This window comes from Solanum verrucosum, unplaced genomic scaffold (genome assembly GCF_900185275.1).
Source record: "Solanum verrucosum unplaced genomic scaffold, falcon-dt-bn FXZP01000103.1, whole genome shotgun sequence".
Classification (NCBI taxonomy): domain Eukaryota; kingdom Viridiplantae; phylum Streptophyta; class Magnoliopsida; order Solanales; family Solanaceae; genus Solanum; species Solanum verrucosum.
Window position 1 is genome coordinate 5432162 of NW_026020048.1, and position 27941 is coordinate 5460102.

At 34.2% G+C, this 27941-nt stretch overlaps 3 protein-coding genes, 2 non-coding genes and 1 pseudogene across 5 annotated transcripts in view; 5 read left to right on the forward strand and 1 right to left on the reverse strand.

Annotated features, from left to right (window-relative positions):
* LOC125822831 (thiosulfate sulfurtransferase 16, chloroplastic) overlaps positions 1-9770 on the forward strand; it is a 29333-nt gene extending 19563 nt beyond the window's left edge. The window contains exons 2-8 of the mRNA XM_049502290.1: positions 6846-6933; positions 7052-7153; positions 7245-7355; positions 7569-7642; positions 8987-9057; positions 9178-9231; positions 9395-9770. Coding sequence (XP_049358247.1) covers positions 6860-6933; positions 7052-7153; positions 7245-7355; positions 7569-7642; positions 8987-9057; positions 9178-9231; positions 9395-9469 — 561 coding nt within the window. The 5' untranslated portion in view covers positions 6846-6859 and the 3' untranslated portion in view covers positions 9470-9770. The remainder of the gene's footprint in view (positions 1-6845; positions 6934-7051; positions 7154-7244; positions 7356-7568; positions 7643-8986; positions 9058-9177; positions 9232-9394) is intronic.
* Positions 1335-1530, forward strand: LOC125823006 (U2 spliceosomal RNA). The gene has a single exon (XR_007442672.1). It is a non-coding gene; the product is annotated as a U2 spliceosomal RNA (small nuclear RNA).
* On the forward strand, positions 2455-2640 carry LOC125823020 (U2 spliceosomal RNA; annotated as a pseudogene).
* On the forward strand, positions 8531-8726 carry LOC125823018 (U2 spliceosomal RNA). Its single transcript, XR_007442682.1, has one exon. It is a non-coding gene; the product is annotated as a U2 spliceosomal RNA (small nuclear RNA).
* Positions 9771-10828: 1058 nt separating the features above from the next.
* Positions 10829-11589, forward strand: LOC125822833 (protein IQ-DOMAIN 20). Its single transcript, XM_049502292.1, has 2 exons — positions 10829-11055; positions 11404-11589. Exons 1-2 carry the CDS (start codon positions 10831-10833, stop codon positions 11572-11574), a joined length of 396 nt encoding a protein of 131 aa, XP_049358249.1. The 5' UTR covers positions 10829-10830; the 3' UTR covers positions 11575-11589.
* A 700-nt stretch (positions 11590-12289) lies between these two features.
* On the reverse strand, positions 12290-27761 carry LOC125822793 (serine/threonine-protein kinase STY17-like). Its single transcript, XM_049502255.1, has 16 exons — positions 27175-27761; positions 26920-27034; positions 24622-24695; positions 24360-24479; positions 24160-24214; positions 23093-23203; positions 22366-22416; positions 15811-15971; positions 15628-15735; positions 15056-15129; positions 14602-14777; positions 13826-13921; positions 13049-13129; positions 12911-12964; positions 12687-12821; positions 12290-12603 (listed from the first exon to the last, which is right to left on the reverse strand). Exons 1-16 carry the CDS (start codon positions 27369-27371, stop codon positions 12523-12525), a joined length of 1689 nt encoding a protein of 562 aa, XP_049358212.1. The 5' UTR covers positions 27372-27761; the 3' UTR covers positions 12290-12522.
* Positions 27762-27941: the final 180 nt, after the last annotated feature.

Here is a 27941-nt window from a genome sequence, read left to right on the forward strand (position 1 = left end):
CTATCTCTCTAGGAATAAAGTTTGTGTATAGACTTCACCTGTGAGATTATGTTAAGTATGTTATTGTTTATAACTTAAGTTGAAATAAAAACATTGTGAATATTTAAAGGTTTTTTGAGTTGAAATTAATATTTTACTTACATTCAAAATATTTTCAATATTTCAATTAAGATTAAATGCTTTAAGTATTTATGAATATTTATGGACAAATTAGTAGAGAATATTGTTCCTCGCTAATTTTGAGTCACTTCAATTTTCGGATCAAGGTCTGATTTCAATTGAAGTTTGTGAGAGTGTATGTGTTGGAACCTGAACTGAACTTGAGAAAAGAACTTGTGAAAGTTAAAGATTTGCAAGTGTAAATCAACATTTCACTTTGAAAATACATCTTCAAGTCAATATTATTTAAAACTTTACATAAATTTTGTGTTTACAAGTATAGTTGCATTACAAGAATAATAAAATAGTATTTCATGCTCAAACAGTGTTGTTCACCTTCATGTTACAAGTGTCGTTGCTCCAAATCTTGATTTTTCTTGTGAAAAAAAGTTGGTGGTATTCAATCAATAAATTATATAGTTTAGGATGACGACTTGCCAAGTGATGTACATTTTCCCCAAAATTACTTAATTATCAAGAAGGAAGGCGACCTTGTAAACTCATTGGTTGCCACAATTCTTTTAAAAGATAATCATAAGTGAGTTTAATTATGTATATAAAACTTTGTAACAATTCTCTTATTCCGTTCTATTCCTTAGATTTTGTTTGAACATATCTTGGTACTTAGAAAACATAACTCATACACAACTAAAACAACTAAAGCTTCAAATCAACTTAAAGAACATTTTGGTTGTAAACTAGAATGATTTTTGGTTAGTTTTTGAAGATGAGTTTTTCAAGTGATTTCCTTGCTTACTAACAAAATTTATTTATTTATTGAAGTAAAATATATTTTCAACTTCTAAATACCTTTTTTCAACTTCAGTATTTCATTTTTTTTTGAATTTCACTCAATTCATATCCAAGTGACTATCAAGTTTTTTTAAGGACTAAAACCAGAAAGAAAAAAAAGTTGTTAAAAGTTCACTTAAGAAACAGAAGAGCTAGACCAGAATTTGCATGAAATGTGAGCAAATATTAATAAAGAGTACTCTTTGAAGTTTCATTTATTTTCAAACTTTAATGTTTTCAAGTGAGTGCGTCTCATCTTTTTCAAGTTCAAGTTTCTTTTATTTTTCTTATGTCTGTATATTAGTTTCCCACATCGAAGGCAAAAGCAGGACTTGAACGCAAGTGTTTTGTAATAAAATCCAGTCACTTACACTGGACAAAGCATACCTTTCTCGGCCTTTTGGCTAAGATCAAGTGTAGTATCTGTTCTTATCAGTTTAATATCTGATATGTGAGCCATTGGTTCACACGATATTAACTCAATTTTTTAAGGGGAAGAGTCCACTAAGGTAGCTTGCTACCTGGGCTCTTGCGCGTCGCCCATGTGTTGCACTACTGCACGGGCCTGGCGCACCCCACCAATTCAAGTGAAAATTTCTTATTTCCATTTGTGTATGAAACTGTATGCTGAGATTAGTAAGCTAAGCGCTGATAGTAGTAATGCAGATTTTGGAATTGTTACTCTAAAGTAAAAATACAATAATGCCAATCATTTTACAAACATGTATTGGCAAGTTTGCCCTGGTTGTTCCCAAACGAAAAATCATTCTCGTTTGAATTTGGATATAAGATGGAGAATCTATAAATGTGTTCACACGGATACAATTTCACTTTCATTTAATTCTTAGGTTTGATTCATACGTGGTTTAATTGTTCAAGCAAATAGAAGTGATATTCATGTCAACACAATTCAAATAGATTCTTGAATTTTATCAGATGCAATTTTCCAGTTGTTGTAAATAAATATATCTCAAAAATTGCACTAGAAAGGTAAATTAAGATAGAAATCAACTTACAAGTATCTTATTTAACTTTCAAAATAGGCCAAAGAGAATAGTTTAACTTTTGATGGATAGTCTATACATAGTAAATAACTTTTTGGGCTCTATAGAGGCACCCGCCTTGTTTTTGTAAAAGTTCCATCTATTAGGTAATTCTTCCGGTAGACTTGTTCGGAGGGAGTATTAACATTTGTACAGGAATGAATATTATTTGTCATAGTGACAATGCTCAATGTCCTTCTTTTGTTATCCTTTTTGCATAGAAATATATTGGTAAGGGTCGTCATGCCAGCCAAATCCATCTCCAACTCAAGGAGGTTCTTGCTACAAAAAAAACTGCATCTCATATTTTGGCGATGCTCATTGGTATAATAGCAGAAGCCTAATAACTTTCTAGTCTTTCTCGAAGTTGAATCTGCTTACAATCTACATTGATTACCCACGTCGTTCGTTAGAGAGCAAGTGCTTGTAATAAAAATAACCTGTTTACACAAAGTCAAGCATACCTTTCTCAGCCTTTTGGCTAAGATCAAGTGTAGTATCTGTTCTTATCAGTTTAATATCTGATGTGTAGGTCAACGACTTATATGATATGAACTCAATTTTTTAAAGCGGAAGAACTCATTAAGGTAGCTTGCTGCCTGGGCTCTTGCGCGTTGCACTACTTCACGGGCCTGGCGCACCCCACCAATTCCAGTTTTTTTCTTTGTCTTTCCTATTAAGTCTTGTCTAAGTGTTCAGTTGATTTTCGATTATGTTTAATAGGGCAACTTACGGAAATAGCTATCATAATTAAAATGATTATTCTCCTTAACTACAGTTTTAATAATTACTGACTGTAGCTATATTTTTAGTTGCTATAGGAATGATCGTTTGTATAATTCGCTTCTTTTCAAAGAATATTAAATCGTTAGACTTCATACCAAATACACCACAATTCCTTCGTAGCAACAATCCAGTAATCACACTTTGTTATACAAACTTATACAATGTTATACGTACTTTGAAATTGTTTTAAACTGAAATCGTTGCGCAATTGCATATTCTTCCATTACACACTTCAAGGGTAGCATTATTAATGTATACCTGGTCTACCTATATTTAAGCTTGTTTGACAATAAACTGTAATTCATAATAAATTATATAAAAATGAATTATACAAGATACAATCTGAATACAATGACAACAAATATAGAAATATACAATTTAAATTACAGAATACAATTATGAATTTATACAAATTTGATACATTGTAACAAAAATCCCAAATCAATGACAAAAATATTTACAAATATATAATTTGGATACATAAAAAGGGCACCTACATAAAATCAGCCTTATTTTCCTAAGTAATGTAAATTCTGGAATTGTATAACTATTATAAAACTAAACAAGTCAATATAGTTTATACAAAACACAAAACACAAAACATCATAATATATACAATTCAAATAACAATATATAATTTCGAGTACAACTGAGAAAGAAATCCCAAAACAAGGACAAAAAATATACAAATATACAATTTGAATACCTAAAATCGAATTTCCTTTCCGATATAACATAAATTCTAAAATTGTATAATTATAGTAATACTAGACAATTCGTTATAATGTATACAAACATAAGCATCAAAAATATATAATTTGAAAAGGCATATATACAAGAATGCATTTATACAAAAAATGAGTACATATGGAGATTCGAAGTTTAAGAGTTTATACAAATTATAATATACATATTATTTTTAAAAAAATGTAGGAAGAAAGTAAAATCGCATAATAGTAACCCTAAAAATCTGGTAGCACGATTTGAGAAGGATTGGATGAAAATTTTAAATTTTGAAATCAATTTATTTTGAGTGATTAAAGGAGAAAATAAGGTAATGGATTATGAAGAGAGAGAAGGAATGAACTTGTATGTAGGAAGAGAGATAGCGTACACGTTTATACAAAACTAAACAGTCGTGCCACGTAATTGTAACTTAATGTTAGAGGTGAGCTGTAATTTTCAGAAACTATAGCTATAACCAATAATAAAGTAGTATATATTTGCTTAAGTAGGTAATTTTCCGTATTTAATACTCTCTCTGTTTTTAATTACTTGTTCACTTTTTCTTTTATAGTTGTCCCTAATTACTTGTCCATTTTGACAAATTAAGAAAGAACAAATTTTTTTTTACCTATTGTACCCTCAATTAAATGACTAATTATTTTGAAAAATGTAGAACTTTTCATCCACTTCATAATTAATAGGGGTAAAATGGTAAACTCACTATGTCATTAATTATTTTCTTAATAGGTGTGCCAATTCAAAAGTGGACAAGTAATTAGGGACAATATCTCAATGATGTAATGCACATAATTTGGAATTACACGTGTGACCAAATTTCTAAATGTATTATGGGGTAGTTTGTGAGAAGTCGAAAATTAAGAACCTAAATTAAGTGTTGGATACGTCATGTTCTAACAATTTTTAGTAATTGAGGTAGTAAATGCCATAATTGGTACCTGTATATATTATCCAATAAGAGAAAACATATGGAGTAATAGACATCGTGTCCGACCTCTCCTATTAAACAACATTAAATAAATTAGCCATCCCTAAATACAAATTGATTCTGGACAGAAGTCTAGAAATCTGCATTTTATAAATCTTCAATATCCTTATAACAAAATTCCCAAGCTACTTAAATGATGGGTGGGCCTAACTACCGAAAAATAAAATTTTTGGACCAAATCAAATTAACGGTTTTTTGGTTCAGTTTCAGTTTTTTTTTTTTTCTTTTTGGAATTTCAATTTTTTGATCTAGAGTAATGGTGTTCTTCGATGCATCGAAAAAATAATTTTTTATTAATTAGAATTTTAGAAAATATTTTAAAATCTAAATTATATTTAATTTTGGCCCGAAACCTTTTGATCCATTTTGTTACTCTCTTTACTCTTTAGTTGCCACAAATTAATTCATATTTTTTTTAAAAAAAAAGACCGAAATTGCATCTAATATAAGAAACGTTGTATCTAATTGATGCATGTTTGGTCTAAAAGTATAAAAATTTGGTCTTATACTTTGATAATTTGGTGCTCATTTTATTTTTCATTTGGACAGGTAAAAACGTTTCAGAATCAGCGAACTAAATCGTATGGAAAAAATCAAACCCAACTTATCTTATTTGGTATTTAGTGCACAGTTTTCAAAATCGAAAAATCAAATTTACATTTGATAAAACCAAATAAAGAAAACGAATATCCACCAAATTATATCTACACAAGTTTTTGATCCTAGTGTTAAAACAACCAGGTGAACACAATTAAGCTTCTAAAAATATTGGGATGACTCATCCCTGTTACTAGGGTGTCAAAAATGAACCCAAACATAGGTAACCTGTCCAATCCGTCCAGAATTTTAAGGGTTGGGCTCAAGATAATTTGAATTGAGTTCAATCTCAATCCATTCAAGCCTAACCCATTTTAAGAGAATCTTCAATTTCAACCCGTTTTAAAACTCTTTACTAAGATATGTTCCTATATTAATTGTATGAATTATTATACATTTAACATCTTTTAGGATTTATCTATTCATTTGTTACTTTTAAAAAATAAAATCTTGAGCTGAAATTCGAATTGTGAACTTGGGCGGATCAAAACCCAACTTAATTTCTATTTCAACCCATTTTAATATCTCCAATTTCAACCTAACCCCTCACACCCCTACCTGTGCAAAATCATTCAATGAGATTGCTCAAATACTCAACTTCAGGACATATGGGCAGATGCGTATCTAGAGGGGGTGCCGTGGGTTCACGTGAACCCATGCTCCCCTCTCTAGATCATGTGTAGTAATGTTATATTTTTAAAAAAATATTTAAATATAGATGTGTGAACCCATGTTCAAAGTATATTATATAATAATGCGATGATGATTGGGTGCACCTTTCTAAGTAAGGATATAAATTTAAATCTTATATCTATCTTGTCTCTGTGAGTAATACCTTTTCAAGTGGTTATCGGTTACACTTTTGACGTTTCAACTAATTTTACTTTTGTTTTTTTTCTTTAATCATTCAAAATTTTCAAGTGTGTTACATTGAAAATTCCTAAAAAATTTAACATTGTAAATTTTTTATATAATTAAATCAAATGTGTATATTAAAATTTAAAACTAGTAGTATTATACATTTTGAACCTATAATTTTTAAAATTTAATGGTTCATATACAAACTAAAAGTCAAATTGATCAAATTTATATTTAAAATATATTTTTTCGTAATCGTGCACCCATCTAGCCGAAATCCTGGATACGCCTTTGCATATGGGGACTGGGGTGGTGGCATCACTATTCAAGCCCAATACTTATAGCATTGACCAAGCATCCTCGAACTCTTTTTTTTATCATCAAAATTATCATTCTGGGAGTGCAATCACATACAATATACATATAAAATTATTAGAAGAATCTTTAACAAGACATTTTGTTACTCATTATGATTTATGAATATGACAATATGTAACTGGTCGAGAAGTCAGTAATAATATTAAGGACATTGAAAAGTGTGCTTGTGGATAAAAGGAGGTTTAGACTGCAGACAAAAAAAAAAAGTAGGTCCATTTGGAACTTATCCAACCATAGGATAATCCAAGTCACTCTCGCATCATTTTGTGAATTATCTGAATTACAAGTTGTGCAAAATTGGGATTCACAAAAATCTACATACATAATTCTTCTTTACGTGTCTATCTATCCATACACTTAAAAGACCCATGTTGTTTCCTCCAGTCTTGTCCATGCCTTGTCTTCACCCTTAAATATCAATCTCTCTTTCATTTCTCACCATCAACACAATAATTCAAGAACTTCCATATATTCTATTGAAATTCAGAGGCAACAAAAATAGGAACAAACAATCATGAGAACTATTTCCCTTCATTCAACCTCATTTTCACTTCTTGAGTTCCATGGTACCAAGAATTTGGCACACAGGTATATTTATATGCATTGAAAAGTTGAAATCTTTTGATTAATTTCATTTTTTTTTTCCAATGGTTGTTTTATGTTTCTGTTTTTTACTCTGTTTTATGATTTGAATGCTATGTAACAGCAGGATCAATGGATCGGTTTCGTTAATTCCAATGGCAAGGTCTCAATTTCAGCCTAAAAAAAGACGTGACATTGGTACTAGCAATAGAAATCCGAGTTTTAGGTGGGTTTTTGAGTATATCTATATCCCCTGTTTTATGTTAGTTCTCTGTTTTTGGTTTCAAAATGGGTGTTTGAACAAACAATATTTGTAGCTGGATGGCAACAGTTGGAGAGAAAGTGCAGAACTCCACTGTTCCTACTTCTGTTCCTGTTCGAGTTGCACTGGAATTGCTTCAAGCTGGCCATCGTTATTTAGATGTCAGGTAATGCAAATTTATGCAGCTTTCTCTGTTCCAATTTATGTAACGTAGTTCGAATTTTGAGAGTCAAACAAGCATTGTGTGACATACTATTTCTTGCCATGTAGTTTCTAAACATATAAATTATTTTTCAATTTTTTAAAGATTATATGTCCAAATTTTTTTATCAATCATTAGTATGGAAGATTCAATCTTTTAACAATTTTTTTTGTGCAGAACTGCTGAAGAGTTCAGTGATGGGCATGCTGCTGGGGCCATAAACATTCCCTACATGCTTAGAATTGGATCAGGTTCGATCATTAGTAATTCAATAGTACTCACTTTTTCTGAGTTCTCGTTAATAACAATATTTAAGTTTTTCAATTTATTTGTTTACAAGTGTCCTCTTTATTTCCAAGTGGCAACCATGCACTATAGATCGTTTTCTACAATTGTTATTGAGTTCTCAAAAATTGAAATGGTGGCAGTTACTAGCTAGTTCGCCTGGTTTCTCCTTGCCGTGTGTTTTCAAGTTTACATGTAAAATGTATTTTGTTCATCTTACTTCTCTTTCAATTTTCTTACTTGCTCATAGACGGAGGGTTATTTAATTATATATCCATGACTGTGTTACAATTCTCTTGTTCCATTTTTATTCCTTTGAAAATATCTTGGCAACTTGGAAAACATAACTCATACACAACTAAAGCTTCAAACCAACTTAATTAAAGTCATTATATTGTTTGGTTGTACATAAGAGCGATTTTTGGTTAGTCTTTGAAGATAAGTGTTGCTAGTATTTTTTTCAAGTTAATTGCATGTTTGAACACAATTTTTACTTTCAAATACCCCTTTTTAACTTCAACTTTAAATACTATTTTTTCTGTATATCACTCCATTCATGTCCAAGTACATATTAAGGACTAAAAACCAGAAAAGAGTTGTTTAAAGTTCACTTAAGAAAAGGAAGAGCTAGAGACCAGAATTTGCATGAAATGTGTTCAAATATGAACAAAGAGTACTCTCTGAAGTTTCATTTGTTTTTCACGATAATGTTTTTATGCAAGTGCATCTCATTTTTTTAGTCCAAGTATCTGTTCTTCTTTGAGTTGTATTTAAGTTTCCCACATCGGAAGCCAAAGCAGGACTCGAACGCAAGTGTTTTGTAATAAAAGTCAGTCACTTACACTGGACAAAGCATACCTTTCTCGGCCTTTTGGCTAAGATCAAGTGTAGTATCTGTTCTTATCAGTTTAATATCTGATATGTGGGCCATTGGTCCACACGATATTAACTCAATTTTTTAAGGGGGAGAGTCCATTAAGGTAGCTTGCTGCCTGGGCTCTTGCGCGTCGCCCATGCGTTGCACTACTGCACGGGCCTGGCGCACCCCACCAATTCAAGTTCAATTTTTTTTTATGTTATGTTTTGCTCTATCATTACCTCCATCCCCTCACATTCATAATTTTTATTGGTAACTCCTAAGTAAGAAATATAATCAGTGTATTGACATTTTAAGGGGTAAATTTCACATCATTGAACCTTATATATTCTTAATAGATAGTGTTACCAAAGTCCAAAATACCCAAATCTACAGTAGTAGTTTTTAGCACTCTGCTAGTATAGTATTCTTTAGCTCTGTATATTTGGTGCAGGGATGATAAAGAACCCCAATTTCTTGGAGGAAGTGTTGGAACATTTTGGGAAGGATGATGAAATTATAGTTGTAAGTCCACAAAACTACTAGTATTAATTTTATTTTAATAATATAAGCTTCAATTTCACGAGTTAAGATGTCAATTTCTTTTTGCTTAGTAAAATCTTTTGTTGACTTCGCATTATACAGGGATGCCAGTTGGGTAAGAGATCATTTATGGCTGCAACTGAACTTCTTGCTGCTGTAAGTCCCTTACATACTACAGCTTTAGAATAGAAAATTCTTGAAAATGAAAGTAATATTGGGCCAAAAAATATAGTCGAGCCTCTACGGATTGAATTGTGAATTATGTTGACATAAAGTCCTACGTACGCTACTAGTTAATTACGTGCTATATATTGTGCAGGGATTTACTGGGGTGACTGACATTGCTGGTGGATATGCTGCTTGGACAAAGAGTGGACTTCCGATTGAGTCTTGAATATAAAGCATTAATTGCCTTTTATTTACTCACATATAAAAGGGTAGATTAATAAATAAGTACACCATCTTAATTACTTATGAATATAATAACCAGTAGTCAACATGGCGAAATCAATTCCCGTTCATCACATCAAAATGTGGCAGAAAGTTCAAGAAGTAACTTGCAAGATCTTTTGTATAGTAATTTATATTAGGTGATATCCGATGTGGGAGAATCTGTATTGCAAGCAATATATGTAAATATTGTTCTTCTAATTCTGCTGTAATAAATAATATTGGCCTGAAATGCCTCTCATCTGATGACTTCCCCCCTCTCCCAAAATGGTTGCAATGTTTGCTTTCGTAAAGAACTCAGTGAGATTTAGTCGGAGCTCTAATGCGGGCTCTGGACAATGGGTGGAATTTAAAAAAAAAAAAAAAAAAGAAGAGAGCACTTCCTAACTTATGAGGGACACTTTATAAATACTATTGCAAAAAATTTCCAACGAAACTTGGAAACTTGTAAAAATTATTATTGAATATCTAATTCGAAAAATGAATTTAACTATTACGAGAGATTTAATATCGAAGTAACAAAAAGCGGTTAAATAATTTGGAACAGAGGGGATGATATAAACACTTGTATAGTTATATGTTCTTGGGATTAATTCTAAACAAGGAAAACTGACAAGCCAGCTTTATTTTACTTCCTTGCTTTGGATTGAAAACAAAGATAAATAAGTAGACGGTAGGTACATATAGATTAGGTGGTCTAATTGATCAACACACAAGGAAAATTAAATAATCTCATTCTTAAATTAAGGAATCCTAACGAATAACAACCGGATGGAAATATGATTAAAAAGAATGGTTATGCATTTGCAAATTTGAATTCTCTGGTGTGAAAAATATTTACACAATCAACACATATAATGTAATTTACATGTTAAAATCTAAGATAACTATTAATTGATAACTTGCTAAAAATAGTAATTATATCAGTCTATTATAACATATTAACATGTTTAATTATATTGACGTTAGCGTATATAAACTAAATCTTTTTTTAGTTTTATGTTTATCTTCTTTGACTTTGTACAAATATTAGTTGGTATATGTTCAAGCCATGTCCTAATATTAGTGGCCCCTGCCCTGGTGGAAGAATGGTCCTTTGAAATACTTAAAAGTTACACAAAATCAATTTCATCTTGCCACGTTCTAGTAGACCTATTTTTCCATTCTCTTACTTTAATAACAAACATGTTGCCCACGCTTCCTTATTTCCACAATGTTAGTACAACACACATAAAATCTGTCCAATTCAGTAGCTCTACCAGAATTGAGTTTTGACAAAAATATTACTAATTAGTAGTATCAAAGATGAGGATGTCCAAGAAGAATTGGTTTGGTAATATCAGAAAGAAACTATTCAGGTCATCTCCTCCACATAAAAATATCATTGTTCTTCATAACAACACAATTACCAATAGGACTAGCAGCGCCAATGGACGGTCATCTACAAAGAAAAATAATGGGCACATCTATTTTATGTCGAAAGAGGATATGGCTGCTATTACTATCCAATCTCATTTTAGGGGACATCTTGTAAGTTCTACCAATTTTAGTCAGTTATCTTTAATTTGACATTACTCACTACTAGAAACAATTATTTTTTCTCACCGCTAATCGGTGAAAATTGTGCTAATAGAACATGATTTTCCCACCAAATCAGCTCACTGAAAAAATGCATGGTGGAAAACAAATTCTCGTTGAAATACTGAAAAGCTTCCTTACTTTTCCATATGAAACAATAATTACAATACTACTTTTCTTTCACATCGATTCAATCAAAATATCTGTGGAAATAATCATTGAACATTTTTCAATGGGAAATAGTGATTTTTTTAGTAGTGAACATTTGCTAATACATGTGTTGTTGATTCAATATTTTAGGCTAGACGGGCGTTTAAGGCACTGAAAAGCCTTGTGAGGCTTCAAGCAGTGGTACGAGGGGCATGTGTGAGAAGACAAGCACGGATAGCTCTGCATTGCATGCACGCCCTTGCACGATTGCAGGTTACTGTCCGAGCTAGGCAACTCCTCAGCAAGTGCAATGACCGTTGATAAAAAATCTTTTTAATAGTGTAAAAAAAATATTCTGCACCGTCAAAGTACGTATAGAAGTTAAATTCTTGACCAATTTTCAGATGCAATTCAACGAAAATTAATTATAGGGGAATCAGATCATAGGATGGAAGGAATTACTGAGTCAGAGTGCCTGAACATGACTTGTAATTTTGTACGTCTATTTCTTGTTTAGAACTTGGTATTGCAACTAACAAATGTTTCCAGTGTTGTACTTGCATATGGTATTTTCTTTTAGATTTATATAGATCTTATAGGTTTGATTTTTCTAAGCTTTTGAAGAATATGTCGATTATCTGAAAGATATGAATGTTCTTCTAAAGTACATATACTATGTGTGTATGTGGTTACGTTGTAATATGATCTAATTTTCTTCTATTCTTGTTTCTTTATGTCTTGCTAACAGTTGATTCTTTTCCATCTCTTAGTACCAAAAAAGCTAGTATTTGTTTTCATCGTTATTTCTTTTCAAATTATACACCTAGACTCTATGAACCTCAAATTTCACTTCAATTCAATTGCAGAGGTATCTATCTATCTATACATTGAAAGCTAGTCAGGGGTGGTTTACTCAATTCTTTGTGACAATGGTTATTTTTTATAGACATCTTGGTTGAACATCAATTCGGAAGCAATGATCTGGTAGCTAGAACCAGATAAAGAGGATAAAAATTCTCAATAAGAAAGGTACAAAAAGGGTTAGGAATTAGAACTTGCGCAAATTCACAGTTATTCTGTACAGAGTTGCCAAAGCTTTACTCACCAGCTTGCACCCCTGACTAAATTAGGAATAGTAAAAGAATGCCAAGCGACATTAGATAAAAACCGTGATTTTCAAAAACTAATCAGATCAAGTCTGGTCATCTGAGAATCTGTACACCGAGACAAAAGCTGAAGGCCGATCACCCTCATCTCTTTAGTAAATTCTCAGTGATTGCCCTTTCTAAGAGACGAAAAAAAGCTACCGATTGATTTGTCTTTGTGTCTGTCCTCTCCATCATCTCCAACCTGTTTTTTCAAGCATACAAAACTAGGTTCAAAGGAATGAACAAACTTAAATAAAACCAAGCTAATTTAATACAAATGCCTACCTCCCTAGTTAGTTGCTTCAGAATATCCAAAATCTCCGAGAAATCTGGTCTCTGAGTTGGGTCTTGCTGCCAGCATTTTTCAAGAAGTTCAGCAAGCTTTGGATGAGTGCTCTTAGGAATTGTTGGCCGTAGACCCTGATAACCATGTCAAACCAAATGTGAGGTGTTGGTTTAACTGGGGAAGATATCACAAGTACTGATGATGACAGTGGACTTTATACTACCTGTTGCACCACACCTATTGCTGCTTGTAATGGTGTTAAGTACGCATATGGAATCTGCCCCATCACAGTACATGAACGTTAGTTGAGGTGTCAAGCAGCTAACACATGAACATAAATAGATGCAACACAGAGACTTACTTCGCCAGTCAGAAGTTCCCACATCACTATACCAAAGCTGAAAACATCAGCTTTGTGGTCGTACGGTTTGTGTTCAATCACCTTCAACAAATAAAAACCATTTTAAGACCGAGACTTGCATGCTGCAGGATGGTTAAGCACAAAACTGGGATAGAAATGACGGGGATAATGTAAGAGAATGTTGTAGTATTAAGAGGAAAATAAGTCAAAACCATTACACCAAGAGGTTCATATTTTAATACTTAATATTGCAGAATCGAATGTATCTGCATGGTATACTGTAGAGGAATCCTGCAATGCATATTACCAATGACAACCTACGTAAAGTAACCCTCGTAGAAGGTTATCGAAAGCTCCGTGTGCTTAAAGTATCCAAGATGCATCAAGGTGAACACAGAAACACAAGTCACAACTCACAACTGCATGAAAGTGAGAATGTGACAACCACACTTTACTGAGTGTGGAAACAAAATCCAAGTACAAGGATAAAATTGCAAAAGTCAGAGAGAATCACACATATTAAAAGCACCTCGTGCTTAAACCACACAAGATGCTTGAGGTGTATCCCAAAGCACTAGTCCCAAACCAGCTCGAAGGGAACTATTGCAGTTATTTTATGGTGGCAACAAAATCTAAGCACGAGGATAAACGGAAAATTAGTGGAGCAATCATGCATATCTGTCATCAAGAAAATCAAAGAACTTGGAATCATGAATTTCAACTGGATTGAGGATATTGCAGTAAAATCTGCATAAAATTAGTTCAGATCTTCTGCACCTCAGGAGCCATCCATCTATACGTTCCAGTTTCTGCAGTCATCACCCCAGTTTGAGTCTGCACTCTAGCAACCCCAAAGTCACCAACCTTAACAACCTGTTAAGGAGAGGATGGATCTTATAGTTAGAGTGAACATTCTGTAAACAAAGAAAATAACGTGGGAAGTAACTCCGCCCAGCAGCAGTTTAGGTGTTGCTGTGTGATTAAGCAAAGTTCATCAATGCATTTCCTTGGAAATGCAAAAACTGGTGATGTAGAAATTAACAAGAAACAATGTACTATTTTGGACATTCACATTTTTCAAAATATGAACCAAATTAAATTGCAACTGATCAAGCTTTAATGCTGCTACTATTACTCATAGATATTCTTTTTATAGGATTCAATGAATAAGTGGACCCTGCAAATGAACTTTTCCATCGACTTTATTTGGCATTTCTTCTAAAGGTTTCAATACTGCAGTCCAATCACAGATTATGGTTCTTTCTCTTAAAATAGTTTTCAGAAGATATCATCCATATAATTAGACACTTCAAATAACCTATTAAAAGGGCCCTGAGCAATGAAAAACCTTGGACTTCTAAGCCATACAGATCTCAGTGTTTGCATATTAACCTTGAATTGCCTTCATGTTTAATTGCACCCAAATTTTTGCATGAGAATGCATGTACTGGTTTTAGGATAGCTTAGTCGCAGATGAAATAATACACTAGACTCTAGAAAAATAATACTCTAGACAAACTTTTTGAAACAGTTGCAGTACAGCTCTGACTTACTCCATGTTCATCCATCAGAAGATTGGCAGTCTTCAGATCCCGATGAATTATGTTATTTTGATGCAGATAGCTCATTCCCTTAGAAACATCAATTGCAACCTTCAGGAGAGTAGGAAGCTTAAAAGCACCTCTTTGCTTGTGCAAAAAAGTATAGATGCTTCCTCTGGTCATGAACTCTGATCAATAAAATTATCAGATGCACCTTGTCATTAACATGATGAAGAAGCATAGATGTACACCAAAAAGTTACAAAAATAAGCTGCCATTCAAGTGCAGTAGTGTGAGGAGAAAATTCAAAATTTGGAAAATGAATAAAAGCACACCTCTGCATATAAAACACTATGGATCTGCCGGCAAACATTATGTAACAGTAATCAACAGAGAACAAACAGTTTCTCCAATTTATTAACCGACCTAGAAGTTCACTTTAAATATATAAAATCTTGAAATATACCTGTCACGATGCACAGGTTCGGAGGTCGTGTGCATGCCCCTATAAATTGAACAACATTTTTGTGCCGAATTTTCCTAAAACATAGTGAGACAAGATCTCAAAACTTGATCAAAGAAAGTAAGAAACAGGAAATAGGAAATAGGAAGCTAGACTGATAAAACAATTTTAGTAATAAAATTCAAATTCACATATCCACTAATGTTTAAATTTGTAGTTTTTCCAAGACTTTTAAGTGTGTTTTGGGAGAACCTAGTCCCTTGCATTATGTATGATCCAGCTTTTTCATCCAAATAGCCTAATGCCACTAAAAAAAATAAAAAATAGCCAAATTCCACATATAGAAGAAATACCTAGTGACTCAACAAAGTATAAAGGAAACAGGACATTCAATTTAACCGCAGGAGTAAAATATTGTAAGAAATTCTCTAGTGGCACAGAACATTTTTTTTCAATAGAGTACGACTCTATCTAGGAGTAAAAAAAAACAATCCTCAGATAGACTTTTAAGTATGGAAAGATTCTCTAAGTTATGCTGAAAGAGATTATCAACCATGATAGTACAACAGACACACCTCATGATAAAGACCTCCTGAGAGAACTCTTTTACCATATCCATATTCAAATTTTCAGGCTTGAGAACTTTTATAGCCACTTCCTGGCTACAGTATGTGCCTTTATACCTGAAAAGACACGGTATAAATCCACTGACTCAACAAACTCAACTAGAAATCAAGATATGGATTGTTGGCTCATACAGATCTCCAAATGACCCAGATGCTACTTTGTTTTCAAATTTCAGCAGGCGGATGTCAATTTCCCAGTCATCTGATCCATCAGTAGGTATTTTTACACTATCGGAGACTGATTCAGATGTTTGACCTGGCTCATTGATTGGAGGCAGGACCTGTGGCTGCTCCTGAAAAACATTACCAGAAGACAAAGCACTGAGATCATCTGTCTAATATGATAATCAAAATCTAGAAGACAATATAACAAGAAAACTTGTTCAAATTTGAACCTACAATTAGTAGGTTCAGTTGGAAATATGTTTTAGTCAGTTACTAAAGTTTACCCTCCTATGATTTAGGAGTCCTTAAGTCGTGTCAAAGGCTTATGCTAGAAGGAAAAATAGTGAATTTTTAGTACTTTTTATTTTTATTTTGACAACTTTGATTTAAGATGAGCTTAAATATAGGATTAGTGATTCATACAACTGACCCCAACTTGACTGGATTGAGGCGTAGTTATTGTTTTGATGCCTTCTATCATTTTATAACCAAAATCTCATGCATATTTCACATAAGAAACAGGAGAAAATTGAAGAGATAACGGTGTACCAGTTGCTGAAAAAGTCGAGCCAGTCATAGAAATCAACAACAGTAATACTTGGTTAATTTTATTTTCTTACAACCCCATTTAACATAACATAAGTATCCTACCAACCTATGATTATGTCAGGCATCCAAGCCCAAGTTGTCAAGTAATAATTAAGTTGAGCTTTAAAATTTCCTGTGAGGATTCATATTTCTTTTTTCAGATGTAACCTTAGGATCTCTATTATGCGAAGTAAAGCAGGATGTTAGAGGATATCTGCATGACTTCTAAAAATCTGCTATGCAATACTGATAGACTTTACTGCTGAAATAGAAAATAAAGGAACAAATACTGCTGTTTCACACTAGATTCACTGATATTACAACAAGAAGTCTGAAAACAAAACAATCACGAGTACACTACTGACATAATAAATCACATCCTAAGACAATAATGAACTTTAGTTATATAATCATAAAGATCACAACCTTTCTAGACATTCGAAAGGCTAGAAACTCTCCTAGAATTCCCTTTTCTTTATTTTCTGAATATCCTTGTTTTAACTGCCCTGCCCCTATTTATACAGAAAAAACCACCCAATACATGTGTAACTGTCTCATGACAGTTACTAAGTTTCTTAATTGTTTATTTTGGCCTCCTGGAATAAGTTTTTATAACTTGAGGCACATCATTACCCTTCCCTATAAGAATCACATTGTCCTCAAGGTGAAAGTCTGGAAATTGTTGATCGATGATTGCATATTCCTCCCAAGTATTCTCAAATTCTGATAGGTTCTTCCACTTGATTAGCACTTCCAATTTACCATTGATTAGCTTCGGATTTGTCTCACTGCCTCAGGCTCAACTTGAAGCTCCAATTCTTGGGTAAGAAATGGAGGTAGGTTTTGAGCAGAAGTAGTTGGAAGCAAACATTTTCTCAACTGTGAAACATGAGACACTGAATGAATGCGTGCTCCAACTGGTAACTCCAACCGATAAGCTACGGGACCAATCTTTTCCAGAATCCTGTAAGGACTATAAAAGCGGGGACTAAGTTTTTCATTGATCTTCTTAGCCAAAAAACGTAGTTTGTAGGGCCAAAGTTTGAGATATACCATTTCACCAATCTCAAAAGTCAGTTCTCTACGATGTCGATCAGCTTGATTCATCATTCTTTGTTGTGCTTGCAACAAATGTTCTTTGAGTTCGGTTAAGATCAGATTTCTAGTGCGCACCTGCTCATTTACTTCTTCCACCGCTGAAGTAGTGTCATCCATGTGAAAAATTGATGATGGATCCCTTCCGTATAATGCTTTAAAGGGTGTCATACCTGCTGATCTGTTAAAGGATGTATTAAACCAATACTCAGCCCAAGATAACCAAGATAACCAGTGGGACCATTCCTTAGGATTTTCTCCTGCCATACAACGGAGATATGTCTCCAAACTTCTATTCACCACTTCTGTTTGCCCATCAGTTTCTGGATGATAGGAAGAGCTATACCGTAAGGTAGTGCCTGCTAGCTTTAATAGTTCCTTCCAAAATTGGCTTATGAACACACGGTCACGATCAGACACAATAGACTTGGGAAATCCATGCAATTTAACCACTTCCTTAATGAAAACAGCTGCCACATCTTTCGCATTAAAAGGGTGTGAAAGTGGAATAAAATGTGCATACTTAGTAAGATGATCCACTACAACCAAAATACTATCAAACCTATGGGATTTAGGAAGTCCAGTAATGAAGTCCATAGTTACATCCTCCCACACATGATGAGGTATAGGCAAAGGTTGGAGTAACCCCGCAGGACTCAAAGTTTAAGACTTGTTCTTTTGACAAATTTCACACCTAGCAACAAAGTCTTGCACATCCCTCTTCATACCTTCCCAATAGGAGAAGAATGAAACTCTTTCAATAGCCCAGGTATTCGAGATGATCCTTTTGGCAAAACCAAGCGTCCTTTATATAGTAGACATCCATTCTTCAAGCTGTAGTTGTCATCTGATTGTTGTCCTGAAATTGACTTTTGCAAAATAGAAGCCATTTTGGTGTCTCGTTGTACTTCCTGGTCCCATTCCTCCTTGTCTTTATATTACCAAATTGAAAACGCATATAACTCTGAAGATTCCCCGCGTCTTGACAAAGCATCAATCACTCCATTTTCAACACCCGGTTTGTACTTGATCTCAAACTTATAACCCATGAGCTTGGAAACCCATTTCTGTTGATTCTCATCCATAACCCTCTGTCCTAGCAAAAATTTAAGGGCTTTTTGGTCAGTTTTAATGATGAAATGATGGCCTAGCAAATAGTGATTCCATCTCTTGACAGCCAACACGATGGCCATTAGCTCTCGTTCATATACCGAACATTGTCTCGCTCTGGAAGAAAGCATTCGACTGAAATAGGAAATAGGTTTACCATTTTGCATCAAAACTGCACCAACACCAAATCCCGAAGCATCAGCTTTAATTACAAAGGATTGAGAAAAGTTTGGCATTGCTAAAACAGGCACTTGAGTCATAGCCAACTTCAATGCCTCAAAAGTTTGTTGAGCGCGTTCTCCCCATGAAAAGGCATCTTTTTTTAGTAAATCAGTTAAAGGGGCAGCAATCTTACCATAATCTTTGACAAATTTTCTGTAATATCCCGTGAGTCCCAAAAATCCCCGCAAAGACTTTATATCTCTAGGACTTGGCCAAGATATCATACTGTCAATCTTGGAGGGGTCAGCCTGCACTCCTTCAGAGGAGATGATATGACCCAAATATTCAAGTTTAAGCTGACCAAACGTGCATTTCTTCTTGTTGATTACCAACTAATTCTCTTTGAGAATATCCAAAACAACCTTCAAATGCCCCAGATGTGAAGCATAATCCTTATTGTAAATCAAAATATCATCAAAGAATACTAAAATAAATTTCCGCAAATGATCCCTGAAAATATCACTCATCAGTGATTGAAAAGTTGAGGGTGCATTGGTCAAACCAAATGGCATGACCATAAACTCATAATGTCCCTCATGAGTGCGGAAGGCTGTTTTTGCTTCATCTCCAGCTTGAATGCGAATTTTATGATAACCTGACTTAAGATCCAACTTGGAAAATATGGTGGCTCCCCCTAGCTCATCAAGTAACTCATCAATGCATGGGATTGGAAATTTGTCGGGGATCGTGATATCATTAAGAGCCCGATAATCCACGCAAAATTGCCAACTTCCATCCTTCTTCTTAACCAGTAATACTGGACTAGAATATGGACTAGTACTAGTTTTAATGATTCCAGCAGCCAACATCTCTTTGACCAAACGCTCGATCTCTGCTTTTTGAGAATGAGGATATCGATATGGACGAATGTTTGGTGGTTGTGCTCCAGATTAAAGAGTATTAGCATGATCCCAAGAACGACGTGGTGGTAGGCCTAAGGCCTACTCACTTACTTCTAGATAATCATATAATAACTTTTCAATCTCCTTTGATGTTATAGCTGCCTCATCTTCAGTTATTGTTACCTGATTCAACTCGACCAGAAATCCTTGGTTTCCTTTCTTTAACAAATTGGTCATGGCTTTGAGTGACACTACTGTTCGAACCATGGCTGGATCACCTCGAAGCGACACCAATCTTCTTGCATCTTTGAATTTCATGGTAAGAAGGTTCCAATTCACCCTCATCTCTCCTAATGTGGCCAACCATTCCATCCCTAATACCACACCAGTTCCCCTCAATTCAAATAGAAAATATTGTTGGTTGATTTGGACTCCTTGCACATCTATCCTTACCTCTTTGCATACTTCACTCCCACTAACCTGCTGTCCATTACCAATTGTTACTTCAAATCCTTTAGTCTTCTTAATAGGTAATTGCAGATGATGAGCGAGGGTGGATGATATAAAATTATGGGTAGCTCCACTATCAACCAAAATTATCACGTCGTGCCCATGAATCTTCCCCACAAGTTTCATTGTTCTACCTCTTGTAAGGCCCACAACTGAATTCATATTCAACACCATCATAGTACCTTTCATTTCCCCTTCAGCTACCTCTTCTCTGGTAGACTCAAAGAATTCCTCTATTTCATCTTCATCTGTGTTGGGTGCCTCTGAAACAATCAATAGGTTAAGCTGCCTATTTTTACAACGATGATTAGGGCCAAATTTTTCATCACATCTGAAACATAACCCTAACTCTCTTTTTCGGGCAAATTTTGAATCAGACAACCTTTTGAATTGTCTTTCAGACTTTGCTACTGCAGTCCCGTTGAAGCTAGTTGACTTTGTGGCAGTATGCACTAGTGAATCAGTGTTACGACTTGCTACTCCGGCTCTTAAGTCACGAGATTCAAGAATGTTTGCAACTTGGTGATAATTGGGTCTAAACCCAACTGGTTTATTGCTTGCACCTCCTTTGCCTGATTCAAATTTAAAACCTTGTACTTGCTACAAAACATAATTTCGATCCTCCACCTTTTGAGCCATCTCCATTATCTCCCTCAATGTTTGAGCCTGTAACAACATCACTTCTGCCCGAATTTCCTCTTTCAGCCCATTTAAAAACACTCCAGATAACATTCCATCAGATGCCTCCTTCATAGATGCTGACACCTTTTCAAATTCTTCACGAAACACGGTAAATGTGCTAACCTGCTTCAACCCCATTAAGACATCATATTGGTTGATTTTTTGAGAATGATAAAATCGGTTCAACAACTCTCTTTTGAAGTCTTCCCAGGTTAACATTTGTTGCCGAGATTCCATCCAATAATACCAATTTAAGGCTTTTCCCAAACAAACACTTGCTGCCTGTAATCTTTCCGCTTCAGAGATTTCATTCACGGCAAAATATCGCTCCACTCTGAAAATCCATCCCAAAGGATCCTCTCCTTCGAAAACTGGTAGTCGTAGTTTCCGAAACTTCTTCCCATCTTTTTCTCCAGCCCAGTTGACATTGCTTCCCTCTTCTTGGTTTCCGACAGATCTGGTTTGAGAAGGGGATGCTTCTGCCATCATAGTTCTCTCTTGTGCTTCAATTCTCGCAAGAGTCTCTGTCATTTCTTGAAACCATCCTTCCAGTTTTCTGACATCTTCTCTTACCCCTATCAAATTTGTCTCCACTTGTTCGACTCATCCCTCCATTCTACTCACCATCCCTAAACGTTACTGCTCTGATACCAATTTGATAGACTTTACTGCTAAAATAGAAAATAAAGGAACAAATATTGTTGTTTCACACTAGATTCACTGATATTACAACAAGAAGTCTGAAAACAAAACAATCACGAGTACACTACTGACATAATAAATCACATCCTAAGACAATAATGAACTTTAGTTATATAATCATAAAGATCACAACCTTTCTAGACATTCGAGAGGCAAGAAACTCTCCCAGAATTCCCTTTTCTTTATTTTCTGAATACCCTTGTTTTAACTGCCCTGCCCCTATTTATACAGAAAAAACCACCCAATACATGTGTAACTGTCATGAGACAGTTACTAAGTTTCTTAATTGTTTATTTTGGCCTCCTGGAATAAGTTTTTATAACTTGAGGCACATCAAATACATATATGAACCATAATGTCAGTTGATGTTAATACTTACTTGAGCTATAGCTGTTGCTGCAATTACTGAAACTAATTCAGGGAGAGTTAGCAACAGAGCATTTACAGCATTACTCTAGTAGAAACAACAACTCTCTTCAATAAATTGTCTGGAATATTAACACAATTGTTAAGTATGCTTTCTTACTCACGGAAAGCATCAGACTAGCAAGCGATCCCCCATGTTTGAGAAATTCATTGGATATCTATTTTGAGTATTTTTAAAAGTGGACACCATACATTAACTATAAATTGCATAGCACCATTATGAAGAAAATACAGAAGGATCGGCATGTTCCTTTTCCCAAACGAAGATAGAGCCACATAAATCATATTAAGAAAATAATTTTGAGTGCCAGTCCTGTCCACATTAAGCTGCCAGAATAATATCTACCTTGCTCCTCATAATTTCCTTTTGCACCTCACTCTTAAGCAACTCCGTCTCCTAGAATTCCAAACACAGATGAATAAGTATAAAAGTAAATTACCGCAAAAGGGAAAAGAAGAACTTCAAGAAGAACAATGAGGGGTTAAATTTCCAAACTTTCATTGTAAAAATATACTACATCCTCAATTCACCCGATAACATCTCAAGGTTTGAGCATCCTATTAAGCGAAAATATATCTAGTTGAAAAATATGACTAGAATGAGAAAGTTATCAGCACTAAAGTTGTTCATCCCCACCATCTCATAGTATATAACGACATTTTACAGTGGACATATCATAGATTTTAATTTGATATATATTACTATATTACTAACAGAAGAAGAATATATACTAAGGTATGGCCGCAAAATTGGTTTAAACGTTTGATGGAAAAAGAAATCACATCACAATTCAGAGTTTAGAAGTTTAATGAGTTTGAGTTATTGAAAGATGTATAGGAATGATACGGTGTCAAATATTTCAGGTTGTCCAAAATTGAGGGGAGCCATATATACTGGGACATGAGGACGAAAAAACAGGCATAAAACTAACAAACAATCTACTAGATGATCAAGGAACATAGTTTCAAAAGTTACCCTTGTTAACAAGAAAAGATGAATTAAAGCTAAGAAACGACTGGTAAACTGCTAGTAAGCGTTTCGTTATATCTTGAGAGGAACATTAATACTGTACCTCATATGGCCATCCATCAACCACAAAGACATCCAAGGAGAAACCGTCAGTAGTTGAAAAAACATGAGCCTCTTCAATGTTCAGACCAATCTCAGAAATTATATTGGTCAACTGGAAATCCAGGATGGACATCAATGCAAGTAAAGAAGATAAGAACAAAGTTAACATGGTAAGATAATATGTTTGATAGAACTCTGAAAATATGGCAGAATCTGCAGATGAACTCTGAAAATATGGCAGAATCTGCAGATTAATGAAGTTACATAAATTCCAGGACTGAACAGATATGAATAATATAATCAGTTATATAAGCTTAAATTGCACTAGACAGAAAGCAAATAAAAGATAAAGATTTTGGTCCAGGTAAACTGTCTCAATATTTTAAGGAGACTGTTAGATTTTGTAGGTACAACTACAGAGCGTTTACATAAAGAATTTCATATATTAACTTTGGAACAGCATTGTATCAGAAAAGTTGAGAAAAATATTCTTCAAAGCTAGGTATTAACTGACTAACCCCACCCTTATCTCTCAGGTGCAGAAGTTAATCAAAGAATCAATCTGTGGGTCCATAAAAACAACTTTTCCTTATTATCCTCTGTTTCCCCTTCAGTGTAGTCTTCTATCACCTTTTTCTTGGGTGTGGGGGGGTGATCAAGTAGTCTTCTCTATCAAATTTTATCTTCACTAAGATGCTTATCCTATACTATGCACTTGAGAAATAGAAATCAAACACCATACAATATCAGCTCACTGACTTAGCTAAAGGTCATTCTATCCTTGCTTATTAATCTAGAATGAGGCTATCTTCAGTTATTAGAAGCGAGTCCTATGACAGGTATCCACAACAGGAATTCAAGGGGTTTAACCTTATTTCCTGTCAAATATTGGACTCATAATATCCACACACAACAGGAATTCTAGGGGATTAGCTTTATTTCCGGTTAAATTCGCACTAGCTCTGCATAAGATAAATTCATGAAACTACTGTCTTTGTTTGATTATGAGAAGATAAGAGATGTATTTATGAACAAAAAGGGAGGAGGATTCCTAAAATAATGAGGCACCTGAGTGAGCGTTTTTGGCTTGTCAATTGTTGAAAAAGTAATCTCATGCATTGGCCTGCACAAAATCATTTGGCTCATAAGAAAGAAAAGTCAACTAGAAATACTTTGTGAACAATAAATACACTCTATATCAAAGCTATGAAGCCAAACTAGTATCATGAATCTTATCATCTTCAACTCAAGAATTAAGGCAATTCAACCTGGTTGTCCGTGAAGTTGAATTGATATCACTATCTCCATGATTTACATGAGCTTTATCATCATGAATTTCAAGGCCTTGAAGATTGGGTGATGAACCAAAAGTTGGAGGAGGATGAATGCTGGAGAGGGACAATATGGAAGCACATAAAATTAAATGACTTAGGAAGCACAACAGAGAAAAATCAAATGTGCAAAAGTAATATACAGAAAGAAGTTATACTGAAAAAAGAAAAACTTTAATGCTTAAACTAAAGAGCATACCTTGGGATTTCTTCATTAACTGAAGGATCTACATCAACAGTATTGGTTGATGCTCCAGTGTACATAGGATGAACCTGCATTATGAACTTAATGTGTGAACATGCATGTAACAAGAATCTCTTGAATTATAAAGTACTTGTCTTAGGCCAGGCCATGACTTGCATTCTCTTTTCTGTTGGTTTACAATATATATTCCAATATTAGTACATGAATATATACTAAGAGACTATCCTTTCTACATTATTTTCCAAGATTTCCCAGGACTTACAAGATATATCCAATTGGATCCTGTTATGGTGCAACTGTTTCAACCACAGTCAAAGCTGGTCACGGATTATTACATGCTCAAATATTTGACTGGTTAGTCATTTATAGCCAATATGTTAATTCCTTTATATAAATAGCTAGTCCATTGATTTGCTAACATTTAATTAAAAAATTCTTTTCTCAGAAAAGAATGGCCTATAGATCTAAATTTCTTCAATACAAAGTTGTCTTAGAATATAGAGGAGATATCAAAATCGCTTTTACTGTAGGTTTACGTATAATTCATTCCCTCTTAAACATCTCATATGATCTAAAGGGAATGAGTAAATGTCAATCCCAAATTCTCTTCTCAAAGTATTCATGCCTTTAGATGTATGGTCTAGTTACAAAACTTAAGAACCCATTCGACTTCCCATATTGCCAATCCATCACCCACAAAATCACAAAGGCTTATAGCCTCTATACTAAGAACGACCAATTTTATCTTATCCTCATTACCTTCAATAGGCACCTTGCTCTTTGCATAACACCCTATTGCCATCAATGGAGATGTGCCTAAGGTGAACCAACAAATAAGTTTGTGTATATTAAGGTGATCTCTTGTTTTAAGATTACAGCACATCTCCTATGAGTACTTATTTACAAATATGATATCCATTTAACTTTCTTCAAACAAGTCAATCCAGTATACCTATTCTATAATGAGCATCCATATTTTTATATTACTGTTACAAACACAACTGGTTATGAGATTAACAACTCTCTACATTGGCACCAAGAATAAGTCGCTGACCAGAATAAAAATACTCCTACCAAACACGAACACTAATGCAAGCTGAAGATAAAAAAAAACTAAATTTTACTTCTAACAAATTAGTATCACAGATACGGATCCTTTTGCTTTCATTGTGTTCTATCCTTAGCTTCATCCACATGATTCAGAGAAATCAGAAATTGTAAGTCTATAGGTACAATTTCCCTCCATGTGATTATAAGTCTAACTCGTCTCCAATCTCAAGTAGTTCTTATCCTTCTTATCCTTTATGAGTCCTACTTGCACTCTCTGTTGAATGTAAACTGTTGAATTATGTGGCCACTTTATCCAAAATCTTAATTTGTTAGAAATGACACTTTCATTTACTAAATTATGTTCTCAACATGCCCACTTGCATTCATCTTGACTTTTTCATGAGGTAAGTATGTGAAGAATCTTTTTGATTGTTGGTGACAATAAGACTCAAACTCAGGAAATTTTCCTTGATTTAAAAGCTTAACTTGATAGAGAAGAAACATCGTTGTTAACTTATTTATGTTTTCAACATGAACATTTCAAATCTTCTTCCTTTTTGTCCTCAATGAGTCCATCTTGCATTTTCTGCAGAATATGACCATCTAAAATCTTCTATGATCTCACATCCATAATTTTATAACATTTATCTTTTAGCTTCCAGCGTCTTCTCTTTCTACTTGGAACTCAAACTTCTATCCCCTTAGACGTGTCAACTGAAGCCTATCAGAATAAGAGAAATGTTTTAAATGGTTTTAATTTGGGTCATTGAAGAGTGTAACAAATGTAAAAATGAACAGCACTAAAGAAAGTTCTCCATGCCCTACCTAAGGTAGCATGAAAGAGAAGTATGGGATGGATGAAAGAAATAAAATATGCCTTGACAATATTATTGACAAATCTACTAGTTTTTGCAACTGCTCTCGAGTACTGTGAAAGCAATCAAATAACAGATCCTGTGCTTCTTGGGAACATCTTACGTGTTGAATCAAATCCCCAACTTATTCAGCTACGATCAAATTAGAGATTCTTCCTTGTCATACACAGGGAGAAGTTTTTCTAATGTCATATCAACTTGGCATGGGTTTTCAGAGTTATCAAGAGAAAAAGAGCAACTTAGAGATTCCTCCTTGTCATACATATGAAGAAGTTTTTCAAATGTCATATTCAGAGTTATCAAGAGAAAAAAGCATCTACAAGGCAAACACACATCAAAATGCACGAAAAGCAGATAAGAGTATAACCTGCACAAGGCGGACATCAAAGGCAGGTCTATTCTCAGGATCCTCCGCTATGTCCAGCAACCTCTTGTGCATGAGCACATCTTCTGCTCTTTCCACATTTACATCCGATGCATAACTGCACGCACCCAAATTCAGTACCAAAAAACTTCAAAACTTTAACTTTCGAGACAGAAAACGGATCAATTACTCAATTAACCAGTGTAAATGTAAAAAACAAAACGAAAAATGAGGAAAGATAGGGTTTATGAAGTTAACCGAACAGGGAGGCGATTAAAGTGAAGCCAAAGCTGGTCTTCAAAGCCAGGGAGTTTAACCTCTTCGAGATTCAAATCCTGGAGTCTACTAAGCACTTGGTTAAACACTTCATTCTTCTGCCTCTGTAGCCGATTTTGCTTCGGCGACAATGGCTCCATCGCTCTGCTTCCGCAACTCTCGTTGTCGTCCATCGCCATTCACAAATACAAAATTACAGAATTTACAAAATCTCCTCCTCTTTGTAATGGATTACAAGGGGAAAAAGTTGCAAGTAACTGTAGAGTAGCAAAAGAAAGTAGTTTCCATAATTTAGAGAAAATTTTAATGATGAACAGAAGGAATGGATTTGTAGTTGATTTGATGGTAAATACGAGAAAGGGGACAAATTTTTTTAGGGGAAAAGATGGAGGAGAGAGAATGAGAAGATTCCGTTTTCTAGTTATAAATTGGGTGCGGAAACTTATTAGTGCTTACGAAGATGGCATATAGGATAGGAAAAGAAGAAAAAAGTATGCATCTCTTTTCTCCCATGGTAACAAACAGTGGCTCCACATTTCTTCATGAGCTTATCCTCTTGTGGGGATCAGATCAATGCGGATTGTGGTGGATTATTAAGATTTATTTCTCAAATTTGAATTTTAATTTTGATATCTATATTTTTAATATTTAATATAGATATCGAATATTAATAAGAAATTTTTAAAAATACAAATCAATCTATTTTAGTTATTTTATATGTCTGTGGATGATAATATTGATTATTGCTT